The following is a 26,899-nucleotide window of genomic DNA, read 5'->3' as shown; positions in this document are numbered from 1 at the left end:
GGAAAGAGTCCCAGGAGAGACTTTTTAGGGTTGGACTCCTGAAATGATCTGTATGCCAATGGGAAAAAGCTAGCGGTCAAGGAGATAGTTAAAGTGTGGGAAAAAGAATAATTGATGGATCTAGGTCTACATGGCTTTGGGAAATGACACAATCAAGGGAAAGATAGAGGGCTTGGTCCTGAAAAGGATTTCTTTTGGGAGAGGGAGGTTGAACTGAATGACCTGTAAGATCATTCACAATATTAATACTCTTTGATGAAGGACGAAAAAAATCTTAACGCTATTACAGTGAGTTTTGGATGGCGAGGAAGGAAAAGTACTCCTATGGACTTAGGCTTGTTCTATATGGCACAGAACAAAGTAATGTTAAGAGGATCCAGTCTACTTCAGACAACTACCAGTAACCCCCTCACCTGATGCCAAACCTAGACTTTTTTCAGCAAAGAGGTCTCTCTCTCTTTTCCTGTCTTACTGGATTTCTTCTAAAAGCTCAGGACGAAATGTGATACCTTTGCATGAAAATGACATGCAACATACAATCTACATGTACACTGACAAGAATATATTGGAAATATGCCACTTTAATAATGTGGATTGGGGCTCCCTCCCCGACTCCTGGCCCCATGCTGTCCTTACTATCTCTAGATTCCCCTTCCTGCTTCTCCCTAAAATACCTTTAGGATTTCTCCCGTGTGCATAACAAATAACAGCACGATGTACATTTCAGCACTCCTTCAAAGAGGTTCCCAGGTGCGGATACAAGCAGTAGAAGATCTTGTGTTTTCTCCTTTAGATCTAAATAGTCTGAATCTCAGTATTGCTCATGGGAACTGTTTCAAAGGCTGAAGTGTCAGAATCAGAAAGGAAAGAAATGTGTGGGCGGCAAGTTGCCACATGCAAACCTGTCATATTCTTCTTTCATTTCCAGACCTGAATATTCATGGATGCAGAAATTATAGCTTATTCCAGAGTTTTTATTGTCAGCATCAAATATAGCAAAAAATGTCAAGAAGATAAGATTGGTATATTTAAGTGTAAATGTTCAACAAATTTGATCTTTAACTCAAATATCTCTATCTGTTAATGAGCCCTTTCATTCCCTTTGAATATACTTTGAGAGAGGGTTCTGGGGCAAAGTACAGAGTAAAATCTCCTCATTTATTCAAATTTCACTACTTTGAAATTTACAGTAACTTAAAAACAGAACGGAGAGAAACTTATCCTTGTTTCGTGATCAATTTAGACATGAGTACAAAATAATGACACTGAAGAAGAAACTTTAAAAATATTTGTTAATCAAATTTTTAAAATGTATGCATAAAGACTGTTTTACGACAACAATAAAAAAGAAAACATTCTAAACATTCATCAATAGAGGACTGGATAAGCAAATTATGGTGCATACATACAACAGAATATTACCCGCTTTTAAAAATGATGATATGGATGTACATTTACTGACAAAATATGTGCACAAGATGTAAGTGAAAAAAGCAAGTTACAGAACAGCACATACAGAATTATCACATTTATGTACAACAAAGTACATATATGTATGTGTGTGTGTGTGTGTGTATATATATATATATATATATATATGTATACACAAAGAGGCATATGGGTGACAGACACTGAAATCTCTGGGTGGTGAGTTTGTGGTGATGTTTAACTTCTTTTCTTTTTATATAAAATAAAAAATAGAAGTAACAAAGTACCTCTGAACAAACTTTTCTGGAATTCACATGTAAACAACTGAGACATTTCATTAAATCAGGTCATCTCAGGACCCTTACCAAAAAAGGAATAAGCATAGTTTGAGTTAATCTAGGGAACAGGTGTTATTGCATCTCTTTAAAAAAATACTTTATAAGACTGACCCACTTCGTAATTCTTTTTTAGTAGTGAGTGGGTTTTGTGTGTGTGTGTGTGTGTGTGTGTGTGAATTGAACAGCAAGTCTCAAAGTTGTTCTTTAGCTGTGGCGCACACACACACACACACACACACACACACATCACCACCATCACCACCACCAACCACCACCATCATTTCCATTATTAATCTACATCATCATAAAGGATGTTAAAAGATATTAAAATTGATTATATAACTCTTAGTGGGAATAAATGTATACTTAAAATACTCATAGTGTTTCCTGGCAACAAATCTAAACAAATGAGAAAGGAATCAATGGTTGGACCATAGGAGTTCAACATAAATTAGGCTGAATGACATCTCCACTTCATACAGTGGGATACTCTTAGCCAGAAAAACCTCTGGTTTTCATATTTATATTTACCAGTTTTTCAAATAACTGATAATAGCTGATTCACTTTGCTGTACAGCAGAAACTAATACAACACTGTAAAGCAACTATACTCCAATAAAAATTAATTTAAAATAAATAAATTAGAGAAGTTTCTTTGATAAGGTGATATTTGAATAGGGACCTGAGGGTAGTGAGAGAGGGAGCAGTGGGTCTAGCTAGGGAAGAGGAGTCCAGGTCCATTTCCATATAATGGAGTAGGATAAAATTATGAATCTTACAAACATAGTCAACACTTATCAATATGTCTTCCTCATACAGAACTTGGATATTTATCCATCATACTGGTTTGAGTTTAAGCACTACCCTTGGAAGTTGTTTCAAGCCTGACCTAATTAATCAATTAATTAAATATTTCAGTAGATATTTATTGAGCACCCACTGTATGTCAGGCACTGTTCCAGGCACTGAAAATAGGTCACTGAACAAAATAAAGACCCTGCCCTCAAGGAGCGGGCATTCTAGTAGAGAGAGACAATAAATAAACATGTACATATTCATTCAACAGGAACAGTGAACAAAACAAAATTCTTGCCTGCATATAATTTATGTTCTAGTATATGGATACAAAAAACATACAAATAAACAGTTTATTCAACAAATATACATTGAACATATTTATCATGATTTGACCTATTTATACATACTACAAAAATTATGGACAGTGGGAGAGGGAGAATAAGGGGGACAATGTGCTATTTTAAATTAGGGAAGCTTTACAGATGAACTTATTTTCAAAGCAGAAATAGAGACACAGATGTAGAGAACAAACGTATGGATACCAAAGAGGGAAGGGAGGGTGGGATGAACTGGGAGATAGGGATTGACATATATATACTAACTAATATGTATAAGATAGATAACTAACAAGAACCTACTGTATAGCACAGGGGAGTCTACTCAATGCTCTGTGGTGACCTAAATGAGAAGAAAATCTAAAAAAGAGGGGATAGGGCTTCCCGGGTGGTGCAGTGGTTGGGAGTCTGCCTGCCGATGCAGGGGACGCGGGTTCGTGCCCCGGTCCGGGAAGATCCCACATGCCGCGGAGCGGCTGGGCCCGTGAGCCACGGCCGCTGAGCCTGCGCGTCCGGGGCCTGTGCTCCGCAACGGGAGAGGCCACAAGAGTGAGAGGCCCGCGTACCGCAAAAAAATTAAAAAAATAAAAAAGAGGGGATATATGTATACGTATAGCTGATTCACTTTGCTGTACAGCAGAAACTAATACAACACTGTAAAGCAACTATACTCCAATAAAAATTAATTTAAAATAAATAAATTAGAGAAGTTTCTTTGATAAGGTGATATTTGAATAGGGACCTGAGGGTAGTGAGAGAGGGAGCAGTGGGTCTAGCTAGGGAAGAGGAGTCCAGGTCCGAAGGAACAGCCAGTGTGAAGGTTCTGCAGCAGGGGAGGCTTATCGTGATGTGAGGAAGGAACGGGATAAAAAGCACTGTCACTTGAGCATAGTGAGTGGTGAGTGAGAAGCTAGTGAGTATGGGGAGGGTGCAGTCAGACAGAGAGCCGGGGGACCATGTCACAGAGGGTCTTACAGTCCATACTGAAGACTTTGAAGTTTGCTCTGAAGAAGCCATTTAGAGGAATCTGAACAGAGGAGTTATTACACGATCTGACTTACCTTTAAAAAGGATGAGTGGAGAATAGAGTGGGGAAGCATGGGATGTAAGAAGGAAGACTAATTAGGAGGCTGTTGCCATAATCCAGGTATGAGAGGGGGAACCTAAAAGGTAGAAATGGAGGCGACGAGAACTGGCTTGGTTCTCAAGCTGCATATATCCTGAAGCAAAAGCCAAGATCTGCTCATGCACTGGGTGTGTAATGTTAGAGACAGAAAAGACAAAGACAACTCCAAGGACGTTGACCTAAGCAACTGGAAGGATGGGGTTGCCATTTATTGAGATGGAGAAGCTTGTGGGGTAGAGCAAATCTGGGGAAGGGATATGAATATTTCTATTTGCACAAGCTAAATGAAGGATGCTAATTACGCACCGAAATGGGGATGTTAAGGAAAGAATTGGACATAAGAGTCTAGATTTTAGATAAGAGGTCCAGGCTGGAGGATTTGGGGAGTCACCCATATATGGATAGTATTCACAAGTCATGAGAGCAGTACATCAAGAGAGTAAATATAGATAAAGAACAGATCCAAGAACTGAGTCCTGGGGCCCACCGAAGTCTAAAGGTGAAGAAGATAAGAAAGGACCAAAAAAGGAAACTTGGAAGGATTGGCCAGTGAAGGGGGAGAAAAACCAAGAGTGTGGTATCCTGGAGGCCAAGTGAAGAAAGTGTTTTTAGGAGTAAGGGGTGGTGAATTGCAACCACTGCCAGGGTTAGGTCAAATAAGAGGAAGAGTGAGGACTGGACACTAGATTTGGAAATGTGGAGGCAACTGGGGATTTCGAGAAGAGTAATTGGGTGGAATAATGGGGGGCAGGGCTGGCAAAAGCCAGACTGGAATAGGTTTAACGGAGAATGAGAGAAGATGAGGGGAGATGCACACACAATTCTTTGAGGGGTTGTGCTTAACAGGAAACTAATAGATGGACTGGTAGCTGGTGAGGGATGTATAATCAAGGGAGAGTTTCCTTATTTAAATGGGAAAAATGAGAGCATGTTTGTATGCTGATGGGGATTATATGTTAGGAAAATATGATGACATAGGAGGGAGGGGTGATCATTTCTGGAGTGATCATCTTGAGTAAGAGGTGTGGGATTAAATCCAGTGGAAAATTGAAAGGGCTGGCTTTATATAGGAGCAAGGAAAAAGTGACATAACAACAGGGGGGGAAAGGCAGAGTATGTAGGCACAGATATACGTGGGTAAGAGATAAGCTGGTGGAAGTACAAGGGAAATTTTATTTTCTATTTTCTCTGTGAAACAAGAATCTTAGCCTGAAGAGCGGGAGGAGACATTCAGGATTTCAGGAGAAAGAAGTATGAAACAATTAAGTAGGTTGGTATACAAGTAATTCAACTAGGGAAATTCTAAAATACTAATACTAATATGGAAAAGGAGGTAGAAGAAGAAGGCTTTATATATGCTAACATATTTAAATCCCTCAACCTTATGACTTAGTTTTCTATTACTATCCCCATATTACAGATGAGAAAACAGAGTCAAGTCAGCAATTCATCTGTGTAGTAGGCTTATTGGGCAGCATGGATGGTCCACCAATGACTGAGAATTTAAAGTGAAATCAGATGGTGGCACTGTGTTCACCTCCAGCAGCACTTGTACAGATGTTGAACTGGCAAAGATGTGAATTTAACGAGGGCGGGGGTGTTGCCAGTGATTAACAATGCGGGGACAGAGGGGAAGTTGAATTAAACTGATAGTGTATGAAAGAGTGATTATCATGATGAATTGTGTCACCTAAGCAGGGGAAGGAGATAAGTGAGGAAATGGAATTGGTAGAGTCTGGGGACTAGAAAGAATGAACTGTATAGGCAGAAGGTGGTAGTCAAAGAATGGGAAGCTTGAAATTGCGCTGGGGGTAAAGGCTACTTTGAATGATAGTCTAACGTTTTCCTTAAGAGTGGATGGCTGAGGTAGGGTGGACAAGATCATTGGAGAAGCAAAGTTCAAGGAACTGAGAGGTCAGAGCACTTGAGAGTCATCTACGCGGACACTGAAATCATCAAGATTTACAGCAAGAGTAATGTGGGAGGGTATTTGTCAAGGGGCAATGGTTATTAGCGTTGGAGAGAATGATAATCAAACACAAGAAACACTCCCTTTATCTCCTATTCACAGAAGGTACAATCAAAGCAGGACTAAAAAGCGGTGTATGGCCCAAGGGTAAACTAAGAATGGAGAAAAAACACTTGGGAGTTCTCAAGGTTATGGTTCCGAAGACCACCCCAAACCCTTGCCATTTTCCCAAATAATCAGTTCACTGTTGCAATCAATTTGCTACTTGCTAACTTCTGCTGCTATGAGCCTGTTAATTCTATGGCTACTCTCTCGTGCCCTTTTTTCCCAATGAAGCAAACTAGACTCTGTATGATGCAAAAGCAGAGCTCAAGCACTGTGATAGCTCCAAACAGAAAGTTTGCTAGATATACACATTTTTAAAAGAGTCCTAGTTGCCTAGTCCAAGAAATAGGATTTACTCTACACAAAGGCAAAAGATAAATGAAATCTAAACCTCTCTTAAATTTGAACTACTCATGATTTCGTCTCGAAAATCTTGAGAAATCCTAATAAATAGTCATCTGCTACATTTGAAACTACACTCTATACCACACGCAACAGTAATTCTGTGAAAGGAAAATTCTTGTGATTTTTCTATCTTATTATTTAATTAATATATTTTCCCATCGGGGCAATTCTGATCATCTAATATGCATCCTAGTGACAATGTCACATATTAATTAAATCAACACACAAACAAAAGGGAGTGAAAAGCTGAGGTAACTTAGACACTGTCTAAAGGACACCCTGTTTTGCTTTTTTTTTCTTTTATAAAGGTAATATAATAAAATTAATTTTGGAAACTTTGATAAAGGTGTAAAAATAAGAATCGCATATGATTCTACCATGCAGTAATAACCATTTTTTAATCTTTTGGGGTATGTGCCTCTTTTCTAGGAAATGAGAGCCAAGAGATGGGGCCTGAATCCTCTAAGAGGTTTTGTTCTTGTTCTTGTACCTTCTCAATCTTTGCATTTTGTAACAATTCAGGCTCCTGTTAAATTATGGAGAAAATACGTGCTAGCTGTTAAGGCATCATGACTATTAATGAAAGGTTTTGCTCTAGATGAGAAATATCTGTTTTGAATGAATAAAAGCATCTTCAATCTGCAGCAGAACGGCTTAGTATAGAGGTACTGGGGGGTGACCAAAGATTAGAGACAGCAGAACAAAACATAGAGAGGAAAAAGCTAAAAAGCCCATACTTCAGTGAACCTGCAGCTGTTTGGTCCTTACAAGATCTGATAGCCCGGCAGCCTAAGAAAACAGGGTGAGCTGAAACTGGCACAGGCGAGGTTTATGGGGCCACTGGAGGTTCGAAAGCATGTCAAAAAGTGGATGGGATTAATGCACTTGGAAAACCCAGTTAAATGTCTAGCAATGATTTATTTCCATGAATATATGTTTTCTTCCCCTGTATGCATCACTGAATTCAGAAAGCCTTAACTGGTCTCTCAGTCTCCCTATCTATAAAAAAGGTAGGCTGTAAAGGGAAAATGGTACATTATCTGAATTTGAGTAGATCACTTTTGTGGAGACAGTAGTGATTTCCTTATAAGGAATTCACAAAATTATGAACTCCTACCCATAAATCAGCCAATCAGAAATTTAAAAGGTTGGGGAATATGATTAACATTGCAAATGGCTCTTTCAAATTTAGTTGATTCCTTCCCAGAGAGCTCTTCATACTTCACTACGTCATGCACGGCCTGTTAGAGTCATGCCCTGATAGAACATCTCTGCAAAACAGAAGAGTGGAGCTGGTGATGAACTATGGGATGATATCTTAGGAAATAAAGCTGTGTTCCAAATAAATTATCCTGGGAAATGGATAGCTAAGCAGTTAGATTCAGTCATGTCAGTTTTTCTTTTAGTATCTTTCATGTGTTCTGTGCTCCTTTTGATAAATGGCTATACCACTCACACCTATATTGGGTCCAAATCAAAGCTAGAAAGAGGAAAGCGCTGACTGTGAAACTATCGCGATGCCCTACTTGTGCACATTTATGACTGGACCATATGGTTTTCATGATAGATAGGTGAGCCATGGAAATTTTGAGCTCTGAAATGGTCCCAGACTTATATAACATGAACTTGCATGAGTGTGGTGTTTTTTTGTTTTTTTCCACTGCTATTCTTCAGTTCATTTAACTTAGAAGAGCTTTCAGCTCATAACGAGCAAAGAAGTACACTCAACCAAGTAAAACAGGATAACAAAGCACCCACAAGAGACGGTTTTCTTTATAAAAAAGTTTCATAAAACACTCAGAAAAAAACCTGATTGCCTTTTCATAAGCTGCACTTATACGCTAAAATTAAATTTTAGATTCTACAATTGCACGAGCCTCATGAAAAGTTTCTGAAACTTTTGTTGCATAGAAGGATGCCTTAAGTCCGATGTTCGTTCAGCCACAGTGATGGGGATGCAAACATTTGTTGAGCACCTATATATGTCAGACAATTCACAGAAGTAATCTTCATGAACCCCAGAAATATGTATTGGGTTGGCCAAACAGTTCGTTCGGGTTTTCGTACCATCTTACGGAAAACCCGAACGAACTTTTTGGCCAACCCAATAACACCCCATGTTTTAGATGAGGAATCTGAAGGTCAGAAATGAAAGGTAACTTGCCCAAGGTCACAGAGCGGGCAAGTGATAGTGAAGGATGGACATGCTTAAGATGTTTGTACTGTGTCTCAGGTGTGGCTTCTCCTAAGTCCTCTCTTTTCCGTGACCCTATGAACATGGAAAATAAGGATGTTATAATTCTTTCCCCTACATTCCCATAAATGTATTATGAGACAGAAAACTTGAAGCATTGCCATGTCTAAGGAATATTTACACTGCCCCTAAAGACTGTACCACTGAGGTGCGCTGTGTCCCTAAGACAGAAAAAAAACTACTGAGAGTAGAAAGCTCCATCATGAATTCTTCAGCATAGTCCTACAAGTTAAATGTGCTCAGAATCCTCACAGCTCCTAACAGAATTATTTACATCTCCATCTTCAAATGTATTTTCAAAGAAGGGACCTGGGAACATTGATCTCACTGTGTTTCTCTACAATGAAATAATTTGGGCAGAAATAGGAATTTTATGACAGATTCTATGTCCTCTAAAAGTTATCTTTAATTTTACTGCCATGTAGAGATCGATGAAAGCAAGGAGACTATAAACTATGAAACAGGTTTTCCTGGCTCATTTATGAAGGAATAGGACAGAACTCCTGGGGTTTAATTTTCAGAAATCCCAAAGGCCAGCGTTTTTTGGTTCTCGAGGAAATTCAATATAAAGGAACAGATGAGCAAAACTGAGTCAAATCTGGTACATTAGACCTTCCTCCCCTTTCAGACCACCAATGTTTGGATGTTTTATCTGCTACCACTTCCTCCAAAGAAATCTCAAGCATGTTTTCTTGCCAGAAAAAGTGATATAAATTCTAGGGAATCATGACTTGATAAATTTGTAGAAGAGAGAAAATTCCCATGAATATATCAGAAGCTTGCTGATACTTTGTAGTAACACTAACAAAACCTGTTAACATAGTATATAACTAGGGTAACTTTGGGTGTAAATTTGTTTTAATTTGACCTCTGATTATATATTTGTTAAATCGTACATATTCAGTTATGCTCAGAGATCCCTTTTGATAAATATCAAGTTTTCAAATACTGTTTTACTGGGTTTGGAATGAAACTATAGAATGGATAATTACTATCCGAGAGAGGAAAGCCTCTAACTACCGCAATTACCCACATTAATTCAAATTGCATGAAAAGAGAAATAACAAATGTTTAGAAGACTGCACTATGGGGGAAACTCAACAAACCAGCACAAAGAAAAACCTGATATTAACAGAGGGAGGAAATCATGTATTTTCTCCTGCTGCATGGGGTAATGAGATGCAAGCTTTGAGTCCACTCGACTTGTTTCCTGGGTCATTACCAGTGGGCAAGAATCCAGGCTAGGCAAGTGAGCCCTTCATTAGGTGATGTAAGAACTGAGTGCACCACAAAAGCCTATTTCTAAGCCCAAATGAGAAATTTTCGCAGTTGTTGAGAAATACCTAGTTATGTACCTTACCATTTTCAAAAGCTGTCTACCTCCCTTTATATAAAGTAAATTGCCATATTTTGACACCATTCACACATTCATTTATTATATGAGTCACAGACCATGGAAATGTGACATTTCCCACAGTTCAGCGGGATGAATAGCAGGACCATTAAGCGGAGGCGATTAGAAGACACAGACAGTCATCCTTTATTGCTCAAGCCCAATTACGTCCCCAGTGGAATCCTAATGGTACTTTTATATAAATAAACCAGATAATCAAAGGCAGAGAAAAAGAAAATAATGTTATCATGAAAGATTCATTAGAAACCAATGACAATTGTTTTGATCACAAGTAGAAAATAACTGTTCCTTTCCCCAGGCACAACCCGTCTATTTCAAAGACGATCCCCCGCCAACCAGTACTGAGGAGCGTTCATTAGATCTGCACTCTACTCAACACCATTGCTGAGGATTTTATGAAAAAACTTAATGATGGATGCAAACTTGAGGCATTTATGGCCTGCAAAATAGATTCCAGGAGTCATAGGGATCAAATGTAATTTTCTCATTTAATATAAGGAAGGGAGCTGCCTGAGTTCATACATTCATTTGAACAAGGCTTAGAAGATGCATCCTCAGCCTTCTAGCTCAGTGTGCTCACCTTGTAACTTCCCGCGCAATTGTGACATTACTACTTGTCCAACCAGCGTTTCTCACGTATAATAAAAAGGACATGATTAACCATGTGGCATTTTATTCATCACTATTTTGGAATGGTGACAGAGACTTGGTAAACACGCAAGCCTCCATGAGGAAGGGGGAAACCCACGTGTAGTCTGGCTCTCCAAATGGTTCCTTACTAAACTGCGCCATTCTTGTTTCAGTCATCTCTTACTATGTAAATGAAAGAAATCATTTCTTTTCTCTCAATCTTTGGCCTCTAACATAGCGAAATGTTCTTCTATCATTTACTAAGTATTAGTAAAGTGTCTACCAGGTATTCAGTAATGAATTTGGTAGGGGGGGGAATACAAAAAGAGAGGGCACCATTCTCATCCACAAAATATGGTTTGGGGGTGCCCGCTTTACACAAAAGAAACATCTGGGGAATAAAAGAGGTACATGAAAATATGACACACATTCTGCTCTGAGAACACAAAGTGAGGCCCTGCGATGCTTCTACAGGCTTTTATAAGGTTGTAACATCACAAGGAAATTGTCCCATATTATCAGATACTTCTTTAATCTCTGTATTTAAAATTGGCTTAATGAAGCCAAACAGAGTAGGGCCCCAAGGATGTGTAATCCAGCTTCTATCAAGGGACTTCTGCTAAATAAAAATTTGAAGACTGTAAGTTCTCCCGCGAGCAATTCAGGAGAGAAGGGAACGACTGAAGACAAAACAAACAATGAAGCAAAAACAAACAAGATAGTCTACCTCATTTGAATTTAGAATGTCACACTTGAAGGGAAAATGAACTACCAGGTATTCTTATAAAAGAAAATTTCAATTAAAAGCAGGAATAAAAATTGAGTTGGTAAGGAAGCTTCTTTGAGCAACCACAAAGACATACAATAAAACTGTCTGGAGGAACAATTTTCCCTTGAATTAAGTGGGATGGCCACATAATTGTTTGGGGGACTACAGTCGGTATCGTAACGGCAAGAAAAACTTTCTATATTTCTATAGGAAAATATATGAATCTGCCACAAGATTGTATCAGAGGTGGTGATGCTGAAATTCCACAGAAGATTGAGATGCGTGAAACAACTAAAGAAAAGTTCACGTATGTTGCAAGAAAGCCACTTAATATTTCTTGGCCACACTGCCTCACATATAAACATTGCGTACACACCTACGACTTCTGGAACCATGAAGAATTCTTTCAGCGTGACTCTAGGCCACAATAATCAAAAAACTTTTAACGGACAAAAGGACGAATTTCACGTTACTCTTTTTTGGTTTATTTGTTGTCACAAAATATACCTATTTTGACTTTGCATTTAATCCAGGAGTATAACATCGTAACCCAAATATAGCAGTTTCTCCTGATCGTTTGTTACATACACATACCGTGATGTAAGTAAGCAACAGGGCTCGGAAAGAAGAAATCACCATATTTGGTATTATGTATTTTGATATTATTATTACACAGGGTTGTCTCTATAATTCTACCCGTAGGGTCCTAGAGACAGGAAAAACTTAGGATAAAACTCCTTTTATAACAAAGTTTCTTTCTCATGACACAAACTAAATTCCCTCAAATGGGATGCTCCTTTACGGAAAGAGTACATTTATATCAAGGGTCCCCCATGAACTTTTGACTCATCATGGATTCTGGTAAAGCAGCTCTGTATATGGCTTCCTGAAAGATTAATTTCCTCAATATATTGAATGAAACACTGGTTCATGACGAAATGGTAATGAGTTTGGCGGCAACAATAATGACAAATAAAGGTTTAATAAAATCTCATAAAAAAGACACATTTTCTCTAGTACTGCTATACTTAGATAAACTCTCCATGAAAAATGTTATTGTTTTTTAATGTCTTGCTGCTAACATTTAAGAACAAAGTTTTATCTTAAATTCTAAGAGAAAATGCATTATTTACGCAAAAGTGATCCTGGTTGGCTTCAATTTTCCCGTAATGTTCCAACAAATGTTTGAAAATGCAGTGTAGCCACTTGATTGGGTGAAGTCATATGCTAATTTATAACCTATGAAATAGTCATTGATTCATTAAGAAATTAAATGTTGGTAACATTCAGAAAAAGAAAGTGTCATTATAAAAGTGAAATGGGAACATGATGAACAATTTGTGAAGTAATTAACTAGTGTGCCAGAAATGAGCAACTTGCTGATGAGACTTTCCAGGTTTTTTTCACAGTGGGTCCTACTTTCATTTCCCCTAACTTGAAAACACCAGATGAAGTCTGAGATCCCTCAGGCTGAGGACTGCTGAGCCATTTAAAAATCAGGATTTAACTACTAATAGATGCTATTTACTCAGGAAATCAGTGGGTTGATATCTCAAACTATTATGACACATTTCATATAGAGATCTCTATACAAATGATAGTGAGGTCTCGGTAGAATTTCTTGGATTCCTGGAATCTGGGTTTGATGAAATCTATACACTGCTAGCTAGAAAAATTATATCATATTAAAGGAATGACTCAGAAACTGTATGAATGACACCTATACTTCAGGATTAAGCAGTTACACACAGAAAAATGCTAGAATGTATGTTTGTAAAGCCTCTCAAAGGATGACTTAAGTCACCACTCAACGATGCATAACAACACTCCAGGAAATAACAATAATAATGAACACACAATTAGGCATGGATGGTTAAAGCAAAGTAAAAATCCAAACCCACTAATTGTCCATCTTCTTTCAGCATGCTTTTGTTTTCTTCATAATAAGGAATAAATTTTATTTGACAATTTACTACCTTAATATCATTCAAATTTAACTATTTTTTATGTTTTAAAATGCAACAACCTGTCTACAATTACCTTCTACTATGGAGGGTAAAGTTGGGTTTTGGTGAATGGCAATTTTTTGTTTAATCTTTATTTTATATTGGAGCGTAGTTGATTAACAATGTTGCGTTAGCTTCAGGTGTACAGCAAAGTGATTCACTTTTACATATACATGTATCTATTCTTTTTCAAATTCTTTTCCCATTTAGGTTATTACAGAGTGTTGAGCAGAGTTCCCTGTGCTGTACAGTAGGTCTTTGTTGGTTATCTATTTTATTTATTTATTTATTGTTTTAACATCTTTATTGGAGTATAATTGCTTTACAATGGTGTGTTAGTTTCTGCTGTATAACAAAGTGAATCAGCTATATGTATACATATATCCCCATATCCCCTCCCTCTTGCATCTCCCTCCCACCCTCCCTATCCCACCCCCCTAGGTGGTCACAAAGCACCGAGCTGATCTCCCTGTGCTATGCGGCTGCGTCCCACTAGCTATCTATTTGACATTTGGTAGTGCATATATGACCATGCCACTCTCTCACTTCGTCCCAGCTTACCCTTCCCCCTCCCCGTGTCCTCAAGTCCATTCTCTACGTCTGCGTCTTTATTCTTGTCCTGCCCCTAGGTTCTTCAGAACCATTTTTTTTTTTTTTTTTTTAGATTCCATATATATGTGTTAGCATACGGTATTTGTTTTTCTCTTTCTGACTTCCTTCACTCTGTGTGACAGACTCTAGGTCCATCTACCTCACTACAAATAGCTCAATTTCGTTCCTTTTTATGGCTGAGTAATATTCCACTGCATATATGTGCCACATCTTCTTTATCCATTCATCTGTTGATGGACACTTAGGTCAGCGTGCTTTTTTACATCAGCATTTAGTCAGTACAGTAACCACCCTATCACAGCACCGATCAAATCTCATTATGGTTCCAATTTTTAAACTCAGGCAGCTCACAATTATCCTGACAAAAATGCCAAGTACTTCCCTCTCCCAAAAGGAAGATCGACCACATAAAAAGACTATTGTATAAATGCTTCTATATTTGCCATAAAAAAAAAAAAAACACTTTGTCAAATATTCTGACAGAAAATTCTAAGTAAATTAACAGGAGAGCCTGAGCTTTAGGTACGTGATGGAACAATCTAAAACCTGTTTGCAGAGCTACCTGTGTGAATATTCGCACAAATGGGCAAAAAAAAAAAGCAATGATGGTAAACTTATTTGAAAAGATCCGCCATCATACAATCTCCTCTACTGACTCATTGAATTTCTGCCATATTATGGCAGACCTTTACCACTACGGTGGGAACAGGGATTACGGTGCCTGGGCCAGGTGCTCCCATGCTGTTGACCCCTGAGGTTGGAGCACCGCCCTTACAGCCTACTCAGAATTTCAGAGAGTACTAATAACCTTGTGGAAGAAAGAGTGTTTCCTTTTTCATTTTGCTTCCCTGAAACTAACAAGACTGAGGTGTCCCTGGCTGTCAGAAGGAAAGTTCTGAAACAAACCTAGACCAGGGGTGTTTCAAAAACACCTGGAATTCTTCTATTTCTTTACTGTTATTACTCCTCACCAGTTTGCTTGCATCCTTTGGATGTTTGGGCGGTACACAGTTACAAGAACAACACTACCATCCAGCCAGCTAGTTGCCAAACTGCCTCTCTGTGTCCACACAAAGGAGCAAGCTAGGAGACCAGAGCCCTTACCTCTCCCACAGCAGGAACTATGGAAATAGAATGGACTTGAGGACACGGAGAGGGGGCAGGGAACGTGTTATAGATGTTGAAAGACAAACAAACAAAACAAAACAAAACAAAACACCCCCCACCCTCACCTTGATGCTGAAATCCACCTGTCTTGCCAAGGCTTGAGAGGTTCAAGGCAGCTGCTGCTGAGGATTGGCAAATAAAAGGATGAATTATGGAGTGGAAAAAGGCCCCCGTCAGAACCTGGAGAGAAGGCACACCGAAAAAGCTTCCGAATCATGTAACATAAAACGCTGCTCTGCGTGCCCTCAGTGTGGACAGAAATCAGGCCAAGGTCCAGAGCAAAGAAAAGTACTGAGCAAAACCACCCATCACGGTTCTCTTGATCTCTTTTCTCCAGGTTAATTATTGGTTTGAATAAAGTCTCATGCCTAGATCAGAGACACTGGCACTTAATGTGTTTCCTGAGCCTATTATCTTATGTGAAGTTTAAGAATTGTGAGATTCAAATACCCTTGTGACATAAATAATGCTTTGATTTATGGGCAGCCCTACTGGAAGCAGAACTTTTTTTGTCTGAGCAAATAATTCTCTTTGGGAACAGAGGAGTACAAAGAAACAAAGTCAGTTGGCTAGGTGGCTTCCCTTGCTGGTAAGGATATTAAGAATGAAAATATAATAAAGAGCTTTAATAAATGTGCTTTTTATCCACTTGCTGTCTCTAGTGTTAAACGCCTCTCTAACCAGCCATCTAATCAGAGAGAAATGGTCCCTGAGTAACAGGGATCTCAGAGCAAGAGGAGATGGGAGCATCAAAACCTCGCTCCATTTCCTCATCAGTGATGAAAATCACTGGTATGAAATGAATTCCATTCTGGATAAATGAGCACTTGGTATTCCCCAAAAGATCAGATGTTAATATATCTTGCATACTGTAACTCCAAGAAGGCGCATCTCTATCTATGGGTCAGTATTGTTTCTCTTCGCTATGCCTACCTACTACTGCAGCATGACATTCCAGAAAAATGGAGGGAAAGATGTCCCCATGTCATTGTCCAAACATGTGAGTTTGACTCTGCTACACCTTGAAGCTTTGGTTGGTTGAATCCACTGTAATCCATCTGTTACCCAGGTGGGAGATTTTTTTAAAAGAGTTGCACATTTATAAAACTTCTAAAGCACTTCAACTTATATCTTTTCTTGATATAATTGAAAACCATTTTCCCACTGCATTTAAGTTTACCTTGCTAGGACATATAAACATGGTCTTAATGTGATCTGCTGAACACTATGGTGTCAGACACCCAACATATATTCAATACAACTGGTAAATTTCCATAATGATGCCCCCCTACTCACCCCCATCCCCAAGGACGTTCGAATTGTTTCCCTATATGGATTTTCTTACAGTGAGTTCTAGACTAAAGATAGCATTGCCAGGCTGTGGAAGTTGGGGAGAAACAGTTTATGCTGATCCGTCCAGTAGATCAACTGTTAACAGTTAGGGCTCTGAACTTAGGATGAATCTCATGTGCACTGTAAACTCCAGCCATTGTCAGTAGAGATCAATGTGATCACTGGGCTGCCTAGTACCTTGTGGATGTTCCACAGATATCTGGTCACTGATTGGTTGATGAAGCTCCTGGACCATTTCAGGCCCAGATGTGTGACTGGGCTTTCTGAGACTGGAAGAATGGAGGGAGTTTTCAGGAAATCTTTACTTGCAAGGTTATGATAACACAACATCGTAAATCAACTATACTCTAATATAAAATAAAATTTAACAATAAACATAAATAAATAAAGGTTATGATACAGTATAGAAACACTCAGCTTCAGATCTCCCTGAGGCTCTGCCTCTAAGTTCTTCAGCGCAAAGGGTCTGCAAAGTGTTAACACTTGTATTACAGGAGATCATTGTTATGATGTGGGCAGGAACCAGGGAATACCGTATACAATATTTTGCAGAGTTCGTTAATCAGACCAACAACGAAACATTTTTGTTGTTGTGGCCTTGTTGATCTTGTGACCAGATTATAGCAATGGATTTGTTAGGCACAGGATTTTTTGTTATACTATTTGCTATATACAATGGAGTTTTTTACCTGTTGGCATCTCATTTCTGAAAGCTATCACTGTCATTTTCTAGTGTCTCTTTGTCAATTATGAGACTATTATGGGATGATTCACACCCTCCCTCTGTTAAGCATCTTTCATTCTCTGTATTTTTACAGTCTACATTCTAACACCTTGGGGCAGTTATTTACATTTGACTTTTCCAAATCTCTGTAATAATTTTTTTCTCAGGTAAAAATGGACATCATCTCTCATGTTGGCTCCTCCTGTTTTATGCTGAGCCAGAATTCCTATAGAGCCTACATCTGAGGCTCTTAGGGAAGGGGATGTTATGTATCATGGCTACTGGCTATATGTAAAATCTTTCCAAGAAATCAGTTGAGGCTTTTCCAGCACTTTCACTTCCAGGAATGTCAAAAGCAGTTAGCATCAGAGTATCTGATGAACAACTTAATCAGAATTTTAGCACAGACGTGTTATCTATTCACACATTCAGCCTGGGCAAAACATATTAAATATATTAGTCGGGGGCTTGCCAGTTATTAACCTTGGTTACAGCTATTATAATGATCAGAGAAACGCTTTCATTTAAAGTTTCCCTGTTCAGAAGTCACAATTCCCTTTAAGCGGTGTAACCATTGAAACCAGTGCTATTGCTTTCAACTTTTTTCTCGTGTCTCAGTAATTCACTTTCTTATGTAGTCTTGAAACGTTAACACTTGAGAGAATGCATGAAAAGTTATAATTGGGCCCTTTCACGTATTTTAAATATTCAAAAGCCTTGGCAGAAATAATGTGATTTTTCTTTACTTTTTGTTATACACATCTTTATTAATTATTTTAATGAATATTTATTTAAAAGGTAATTTTTGCTGGGTATTGCTCTATGTCTAAGAAGGGGGTGGAGAAAAATAAAACCAGTTATTACTTAGTGAGCATAGGATTTGGTAGGTAAACTATTTTAAAATATTTAACTTTCACGGAAAAAAAAGGACAGCAAGAAAAAGGGTCTTGATGGGCTCTGTGTTTTTCTATCACATGGTGGATTACAATTATACAAACAAGAAGGTAGGGACTAAAAACAATGTCTGCATCAAGACATGAGATTCACTGAACGATTAAATGAAATATAGCTAAAAAGTCTTATTTGCTCTGCTTTACAAAGCTATCAAGCATTACAGAATATGTTGCCAGAGCAATCTCTAAAGGTATTACACGTTCAGTGCAGGGTATGTATTTAAAACAGAATTATTTTAGGAATTCCAAAATAACTCATCCCGTAATAGCAACAGAGCAATGAGCATAAGATTGGTTTCTTCCATTTGTCTTTCGTGTATGTGTGTTGTATGCGTGTGCATATATGTGTACGTGTGTGCATTACCTCCTTATATCTGGTTTTATTGGCTAAAATTCTTCTTTGTTATTCTTGCCAATTATTTTAGCTCCAACAGACTGGCTTTTTTCCTACAAATATGAATTTAGCTTCTGAGTTAAAGCCATGAGACACTCTCTTAAATATGTACCCCATGACCTTCCCTTTGGATTATTTTTTCAACTTGGCCTCAAAAACGCAATACAGAGCCAATCTTACTCTATTTAGCCATGACTACTATTGTCTCCTTGATTTCTGAGGAAGTATCATCCTCGGTCATTTTTTCCATCTAAGAAACTAAGACCTTCACCCAGAATAATTTCTCAGTTTGGTCATTATTATTATTATTATTTTTTACAGAGACCATAAAGAGAAGGCCCTTGACTCTGAAGGCACACCCAACCAGAGTCATCTAATTTCACATTCAAATAATGTCCAGCTAGATTTTCTTTCACATTTGAATGAAACTTCCATTAACTGCAAAGAGAACTAAACATGTGAAATAATCTGTGACGGGAAATCTATTTTGGGTTTGAAAATTATGCTGATTCACTGGTATTCTGAAGGAATATCTAAGATGAATACAGAAATTTTGGTATATTTTTCAATATAATAATTTTAATGACCTCTAATTCAACAGCACCAACACAATAACTACAAGCCTCTTTAAAACATAAAGTCTGTCTGCTTGAGCTTAGCAGAGCCATTCATTAGCAAATAAAATCTGCTTGTTTTCTCTGCTTTTCTTCCTGTAAAATAATTCCGTGTCTACGTTTTCCATTTTTAGTGATACCACTCAGAAATAGGGGTGTATGTGTACAATTACCCTTACAGTCCATTACTCTGAACTGAAAATGCCCATCAAAATTGGTTAACCCCATAGCCACTGAAAATGAAAAAGTTTTCTAGATGTAGGCACCAAAATTGGGAATCTAAGTTTGCAGAGTCAACATTTTTAGAATTTTATACTAAACAAATCAAATTCAACAATTTGTGAATTAACTGAAATATACAAATAAGCTAATGTTGTAGTTAGAAGTTAGAATTTATTTGTGTCTACTCGTTTTGCAAGGGGTGACATACATGATGGCTACTGGCTATATGCAAAACCCATAATGATCATTTTCTTCTATATTGGATATGATAGCGCTCATGTTCATTTTAAATATATTTCCTTTTATAATTGAGTCAATCCCACCTCCTTAAAGAGCTGTAATGTTTAAACCAGTGCCCTTGCATTTAATTCTATTAAATTCATAAGTCTCTGTGATAATAACCCCAGAAGTTAAATTATACGAACTTGCTGATACACAGATCTGACATAACTCAAACATTTTACATGCTACAAATGTTTGCTGGGAGAACATTCATCACTCTGAAATGATCGATGAATTCATCTACATTTTAACATCCTTTCTGTACTAGAATATGGTCTTGAGCTGTGAAGTCGTATCACTGAAAATTAGATCTTAAACTGTCATACTCTAAAATCAGAGAAACTGAAGAAACCTGCAAATGAGTAAGGTCGCAGTTGACAACTAATGTCCTGAACATCTGAGGCATGTTAACATAAACCAAGACCCCACACATAGTATGAAATCAAAACATGTATCAGAACCGATTTTAATTCACCTGGATGATTTAAACTAACTTTCCATTAAATAATGGTATGGAAGCCCAGTGACTAGAATCGTGAACCCAGGAAATCCTTGCTGTTGGATCCTATTTCTTATGACACTTGTTCATTTGGGGAAAAATGTGTTAATTTTCTCTACCTCAATTTAGCTGTCAGTAAACTTATATGGCCTATCTAAAAAAACAAAAACCAAAAACCAAAAAACAATGGTCATTTCTCAATTTATTGACTAATTATCTTATTTTTCTAAAGAGATTTGGGATACCTGAAAATATAATGTTAAAAGCTGGGTTCTTCAGAGCAGGTATTTACTCAAAAGTGTCTCCCAGTGGATTGTTTACTAGGTGCAATAAAATAAAATAAATTTTAAAAAGCAAGAACTACACAGTGGAAAATCAGTCAACATCTTGAATGGATCATCAAAATTAACATCTGTGAGGGGAGAAGAAACTTGCTAAGTTTAAGCTAAGTAAAAATAGTTCAATAGAGAAGGAAAATATGCCCCCTTAGTTCAGATTCAAAGTCTGCCTGGGGCCCTGGGATCAGTAACACACACTGCCTCATTCCCATGGCATCAAGCGGACTCTCAGAGAGACCTGCTTCCTGGTCTTGCATCTAGTTTGCTGTGATAGTCCCAGGACCATAATACACAGCAGTGAAATCACTCCGAAAAGCCCTCTCTAGAAATATCTGAATGAAAAAGGTTTACTTGTCAAAGGATTTCTACTTGTCTACACATGTTAGCTATCCCAACAACAACCCAAGCAGCACCGTGTACTCTGGAAATGAAGAACTAGTGTTGAAGAACAGGAAACAATTAGGCAGGGAAAAATGCTGCTACCAAGTTCTGGAATATTCCAAAAGCAGAAGAAAATGCTTTGGGCTCCGCTTTGAGTCTTTATTATCTTGTTTCTAATATCTGTTATTACTCCTCTATTAAGATAGTTACCAGGACATTAATAACATTTTTACATTTAAGGCTCTTGTTTTCCTATAGCAAATGTTTCTTTATTTCAAGCAGTTTTGAAATACGTATTACAAATGGCTTTATACTATTAAGTTTTGAGGAACTCTCAAAAGCTTGTGTCCTACTCATTATTCTTAGTAAAGGAAAACCAAAGCTATGAACAAAGTTCTCTATACACAATGAGTAATAATTTCCTTACAGTTCTAGAAAGACTTAAGTTATATCATGGACAAAAGTAAATATGTTATGAAATAATGGCTAATTATGAGTCTCTGTGCCACAGATGGTTTCTCACTGCCACTTGAGCCTACATCAAGTCTGTCCCCCATGGCAACAAGGAAAAAAGGGAGGGGGAAGGGTGCAAGAATCCTGAGATTAATCATGGAAAGCAAATTGCTATCTCTGTAGCAATAACAATGTGGAGGTATTGTTTCCTTATTTAATGACCAAAGGGGGTAAGAAATGGTAAAAGTGTAAAACTGAATTTAAAAGACATCGAGGAGAAAAAAAATAAAAGAAATCGAGGGATGTAGAAGCAGAAATGCAAAAGAAGATAGAAAAAAAGAAAAGGAAATAGAATAAGCAATCTCTCTGAAGGATCAGCACTTTTTTTCATCTCAAGAAACAAGCCTTTATAAATGTAAAGGCAATTTGTTTACAAGAAGGGAAAAAGGTCAGCTTCAGAAATTTCAGATATAAGACAGAAGTGCCTATAAATTCATGGTTTCTGACTTCATTGCGGGGGGGCAGTTCTCAGTGCTATTCAGCAATCATTTTTCTTAGTCGTCTATCAGTGGTTTTCAACCCAGGCTACACATTAGCATCAGCTGGGGAGCTCTGGAAAATACTACTGCACAGACTCCACCCTCAGGTATTTTGATATTATTGGTTCGTGTTTAGCACAGAGAATGGAATTTTCTTAAAGGTCCTCAGGTGATTCTAATAGGTAACTAAGCTTTGTGAACTATCATCTGACTAGGGGGTCAAGAAACTTTTTTTGGTAATGCACAAGACAGTAAATAATTTAGGCTTTGTGGGCCACAAGGGCTCTTGTTGCAACTATTCAACTCTGCTGTTGTATCGCAATGGCAGCCATAGACTTTTGAATGGGTGTTACTGTGTCCCAATAAAACTGTATTTACAAAAAGAGGTGGTAGGCTGGATTTGGCCCATGGGTCACAGTTTATCCACCCCTGGTCATTAGCCTGTTTCCTCTCCCCTTTCCTAAAACAGCTGTTCCAAACCTTCACCTATGTCCTCCCTATGCCCGATTTTTGGCAGATGACTCTCTTTCCTGTTTCAGTGGGAAAATACAGGTCATCCGGCTGGAAATTCTTCAACTTCCTTGTCCATCACCTGCAGACTTAGTACACCTACGTCTGCATCTGTCCTCATCTCTTCGCCTCCTGTTATAGAAACAGCATCTCTTCAAGGTGAATCTAATCCTCTCACTTCTACTCAGTTCCATCACTCTCTCTGACTCCTTTGGGACCCTACTCCACAAAGGGTCCCATCTCCTATGTCCTTAGCACCTCCCTTGGTACGAGCTCTTGCCCTTCAGCTAACAAACATATTCAAGAGTTTTAACCAAAGAACCCTCAAAGCCTTCTTCAATCCCATGTCCTCCTCTAAATACTCACCCATGTCTCCCTTTCCCTTAGAAAGTCTACACCTCCTGCCTCTACCCCCTCTCTTCCCATTCATTCCTCAAGTCACTGCAGTCTGGCTTCTGTCCCCACTGCTCCACAGACAGTGCTCTTGCCAAGACTGCCGAAGACCTTCATAACGGTGTATTCCTAGTTCGTGTTTTACTTGTTTTCTCTGAAGCTTCTGACATTGTTGACTCTTCTGAAAACTCTGTCCCCACTTGGTTTTTGCAATGCTATGATATCCGCCACAATTCGTTCTTTTGCTGCTGGCCGCTTCCATATGCTAGTATTGCCTAATACTATCCGACAAACTCGCTTTTCTCCTTACGCTATGTATTCCTCAACTCCTCTGGTGGCATCAACCGCCACCTACATGTGGTAACTCCCGCATTTTATCTCTAGCTCACATCTCTTCCTCAAGCCCTAGGTTCATATTTTCAAACATCTATGTCAAGCTGTACTCAGGTATCTTTTTTTTGCCCCCCTAATCTGTAGTTTTTCCTTTATTCTCCATCTTGGTTAATGGCTCAACATCAACTCAACTGCCAAAGGTAAAATTCGCACTCTCCCTCAGGGACCCTAATAACCACTGCTGTGCAAATTTTTAAAAAATGTCTACCTGAGGATACTTTATTTCCATCTGTGCAGTAAATGGCAACTATACATGTTCAACCATACATGGTGCTCCTACTCTCCCTCCAAATCCAATCAGCCACCAAATCCTCACGATTCTACCTCTGAAATACCTCGCAAATCCATCTCCATTTAGCCATTGCCACTGCAAACGTTGTAAGGCAGACCTTAGTCAGCCCTCACCAAGATAATTTTCAATAACCTCCTAACAGATTTTTTTACTTGCCCATATCAGTAGCCTCTACTTCCTTTTCTTATTTTTGCTTCCTCCCTAAGGTCTTTGTCCAATCTCATTTTCTCTTTGTTAACAAAACCGCATACAGTATTTCAGTAGCAGAAGTGCCACGGTTTTATGTAAGGGAAGAACGGTCCTTTCCCTTTGGTGACCCTCTCTTCTTGATGAAGCAAGGTATCTCATTTAGCTTTTTGGTCTTGTGTTGCTGAAGCCACTAAGACAGACAATATCCTGAGAGAGTCTGAGTACTATATTTTTATTTTTTTATTTTATTTTATTTTATTTTATTTTATTTTGCGGTACGCGGGCCTCTCACTGTTGGGGTCTCTCCCGTTGCGGAGCACAGGCTCCGGACGCGCAGGCCCAGCGGCCATGGCTCAAGGGCCCAGCCGCTCCGCGGCACGTGGGATCTTCCCGGACCGGGGCACGAACCCATGTCCCCCGCATTGGCAGGCGGACTCTCAACCACTGCGCCACCAGGGAAGCCCAATATTTTTACAAAGATGATAGTAAATGGAGTACCCACTGAGGATAGTGATCAATGTGGTAATGGGACCCCAAACCACAATCAGTAAGAAGTAATGAGAAGAACTGGGTAATATATCCTGGAGAAGATTCTGATTCTTTCCTGGAGCAGAGTAATTTGGGTATTTCTTCCTCTATGAACTCTGGAATTATCAATCAGACATCTCTCCTCCTTAAAGAAAACCTAGTTTCTTTTCCTTAATAGGAAACACTTACTTAAGGTTTCCCTTCCTTAATAGGAAACACTTACTTAAGGTTTCCCTTCCTTAATAGGAAATGCATACAAAGTGATCCACATTTTGCTGTATATTGGCCTGCCCACCAAAGAAAGGAAGCCCATCCATCTACAATGCTGATTCCCCTGGAAAGCCTTCCTTAGAAATGAGCTCACGTTGACATCTACCATCTGCTAGAATAACGGTCAACTTGAATGGTAGGCTATGAGTTTTTGACATCAATTCCCTACATGTAATACTGCATGCCCTAATTTTCTGGAGTGGGAGCACGTGACATACTGCCTAACTTACATGACATTTTCTCATTTTAACTTACATATTATTTGCAGACTGTTTTAAAAAATTTACTGTTGCCAGATTTTTCAAAAAAATCAACCTTTCTCATCAGGGCACCACAATGGTGACCACAGCTCAGTGAAATTCTGGATGCTTTACCAGTAATGATTTCCTATGCCATCTGGTATTTACCTTCTCAAAAGTATGCCCTGTATATTCCATTTCCTTCCCATACCTGCATAGTAGTTGCAGAAAGCAGGCATTTATTTTATGAAAAACCTACCTTTGCATCTGGTCCTGATGAGGTAGCCTGTTGATCTAAATGAGGTTAATTAAAATCCTTTGTTACTAAATTATCTTAACGCACAAATCTGAAAGACAAATCCCCTTTCCTATCGTTTATAATAATGGCCATGTATTAATAAAGTGACAGATGTCATGAAGTTTGCAATAAACTCAAATCCTGCATTTGTAAAAAGAACAAAACCCCTGCATTTATTAAACAACAAGACAGCTGAAATGGCCTGATAGGAATGCTGATCGTGATCAGGATTTGAAGATTACGCTTCCAATCTTTTATTGTGGAATCTGAAATGCACTACCCAGGTTTTTGCCAAATGAATAGGCCCTTTGGTCTCACTCTTCTCCCGCCCCTCCTTCCCATCTTGGTCTCTGAAAAACAGAGTTATGACATGGTTTCACCGGGTCTGAGAGTCTACATACCTGGCTTTGAAATAAATTTAAGGAACAGGCCAGGGCAAGAGTGTTTAAAGGTAACCACTTTTGCAGTTTGAGGAATAGATTTCTCTAGTCATGGTAACAGCCTACTTCAAGGCTATCTAGAAGGAAGTTTGAGAAGCAATTCTCTCCATTTTTAACATCTTATCCTTTTCTTGGAGTATATGAAGTTCAAAACAAAGATTAAAAGATATTCATATATTAAGTGGTCTCCTGTACTCTGTATCTAGATCTACTGCTAAGAATAAAATCCTAACCCTGGTACTGTACCATTGCTGCCTATGTTTAAGTGTAAAAATTGTAAAAGTTTAATGTGGCCCCAGGTTCCTAGCTGAACTGTTGTCTACATTGCTTACAAATTTCTTGGAAAAAGTTTCATTTTGTACTCTGTACATTATAAACTTTTAAGAAAAGGCAAGCAGGAATTTGTAAGGAGAGACTGAACTGCGCTTGATGGAAAAACAGAATTTAAAGCAGAGACAGCAAATGTGACCTAACTGAACTGAAGATAAGATACAGAAACACTTCTAAAACTGTTCTTTATGTCCTAGAGTTGATTTGAGGATGAGGTTTCATTCATTTCTTTAGGAGTAAACATGGATAAATATATGTTGAACTGAGTTATAGAAATGGCTTTGCTTCCCACAGCTGCAAAGCACTACAGCAAGATAGACCATTATATCATATGCTACACAAAATAACAACCCATATGCCAATGTATGCAAAAATGTGTAGTGAATCTTTGAATTTTACACCCAAAATGCTAGCTTCAAATGATTAATTAGTAATAGATATAATTTTCACTGGAAATTAATGTCCTTTCAAAGAAGATATTTCCATCCAGACCACTCTTCCTCAAACCACACAAATCTGCAATGATAACACACATGCAGCCTATTTCACTTCGTATCAGGTGAAAACTAGAATAATCAAAACATGAACACGGTGAAAGGCTTACCGAGGTGTACAGGTATCCCTCGCTGTTCATTGCCAAATACAACTTGGTCTGAACTCCTTGAATAGCCACCACTCGAAGACCCACAGGGATGAGGTTAAACAGAGCTGCAACCGAAAAGAATGTGAAAACAAGGTTATGATTTCGAATTCCATAGCTTTTCAGTGTTTCCAGCAGGACTGTCTGGTCTTCCAAAAGTAATGTGTGCTTGGTAGTAATATTCATATATATATATATTTATAACTCCAGATAGATAGGGCCTCTTCTACCTTTCAGTATTTTTTTTTTTTTTTTTTTTTTGTGGCACC

General features: G+C 38.4%; 1 protein-coding gene across 4 annotated transcripts in view; it reads right to left on the bottom strand.

The window, feature by feature from the left end:
* Positions 1-26,899, bottom strand: part of FGF13 (fibroblast growth factor 13) — a 520,464-nt gene that overhangs the window by 34,774 nt on the left and 458,791 nt on the right. For all 4 annotated transcript variants that reach the window (XM_007452075.1, XM_007452077.1, XM_007452078.1 and 1 more), the window contains one exon: positions 26,595-26,698. In XM_007452075.1, the coding sequence (XP_007452137.1) occupies positions 26,595-26,698 (104 nt within the window). The remainder of the gene's footprint in view (positions 1-26,594; positions 26,699-26,899) is intronic.

The sequence above is a fragment of the Lipotes vexillifer genome, unplaced genomic scaffold (assembly GCF_000442215.2).
Source record: "Lipotes vexillifer unplaced genomic scaffold, Lipotes_vexillifer_v1.1 scaffold1114, whole genome shotgun sequence".
Lineage (NCBI taxonomy): Eukaryota > Metazoa > Chordata > Mammalia > Artiodactyla > Lipotidae > Lipotes > Lipotes vexillifer.
The sequence above is the reverse complement of the archived record's forward strand: the minus strand, read 5'-3'. Positions and strand labels throughout refer to the sequence as shown.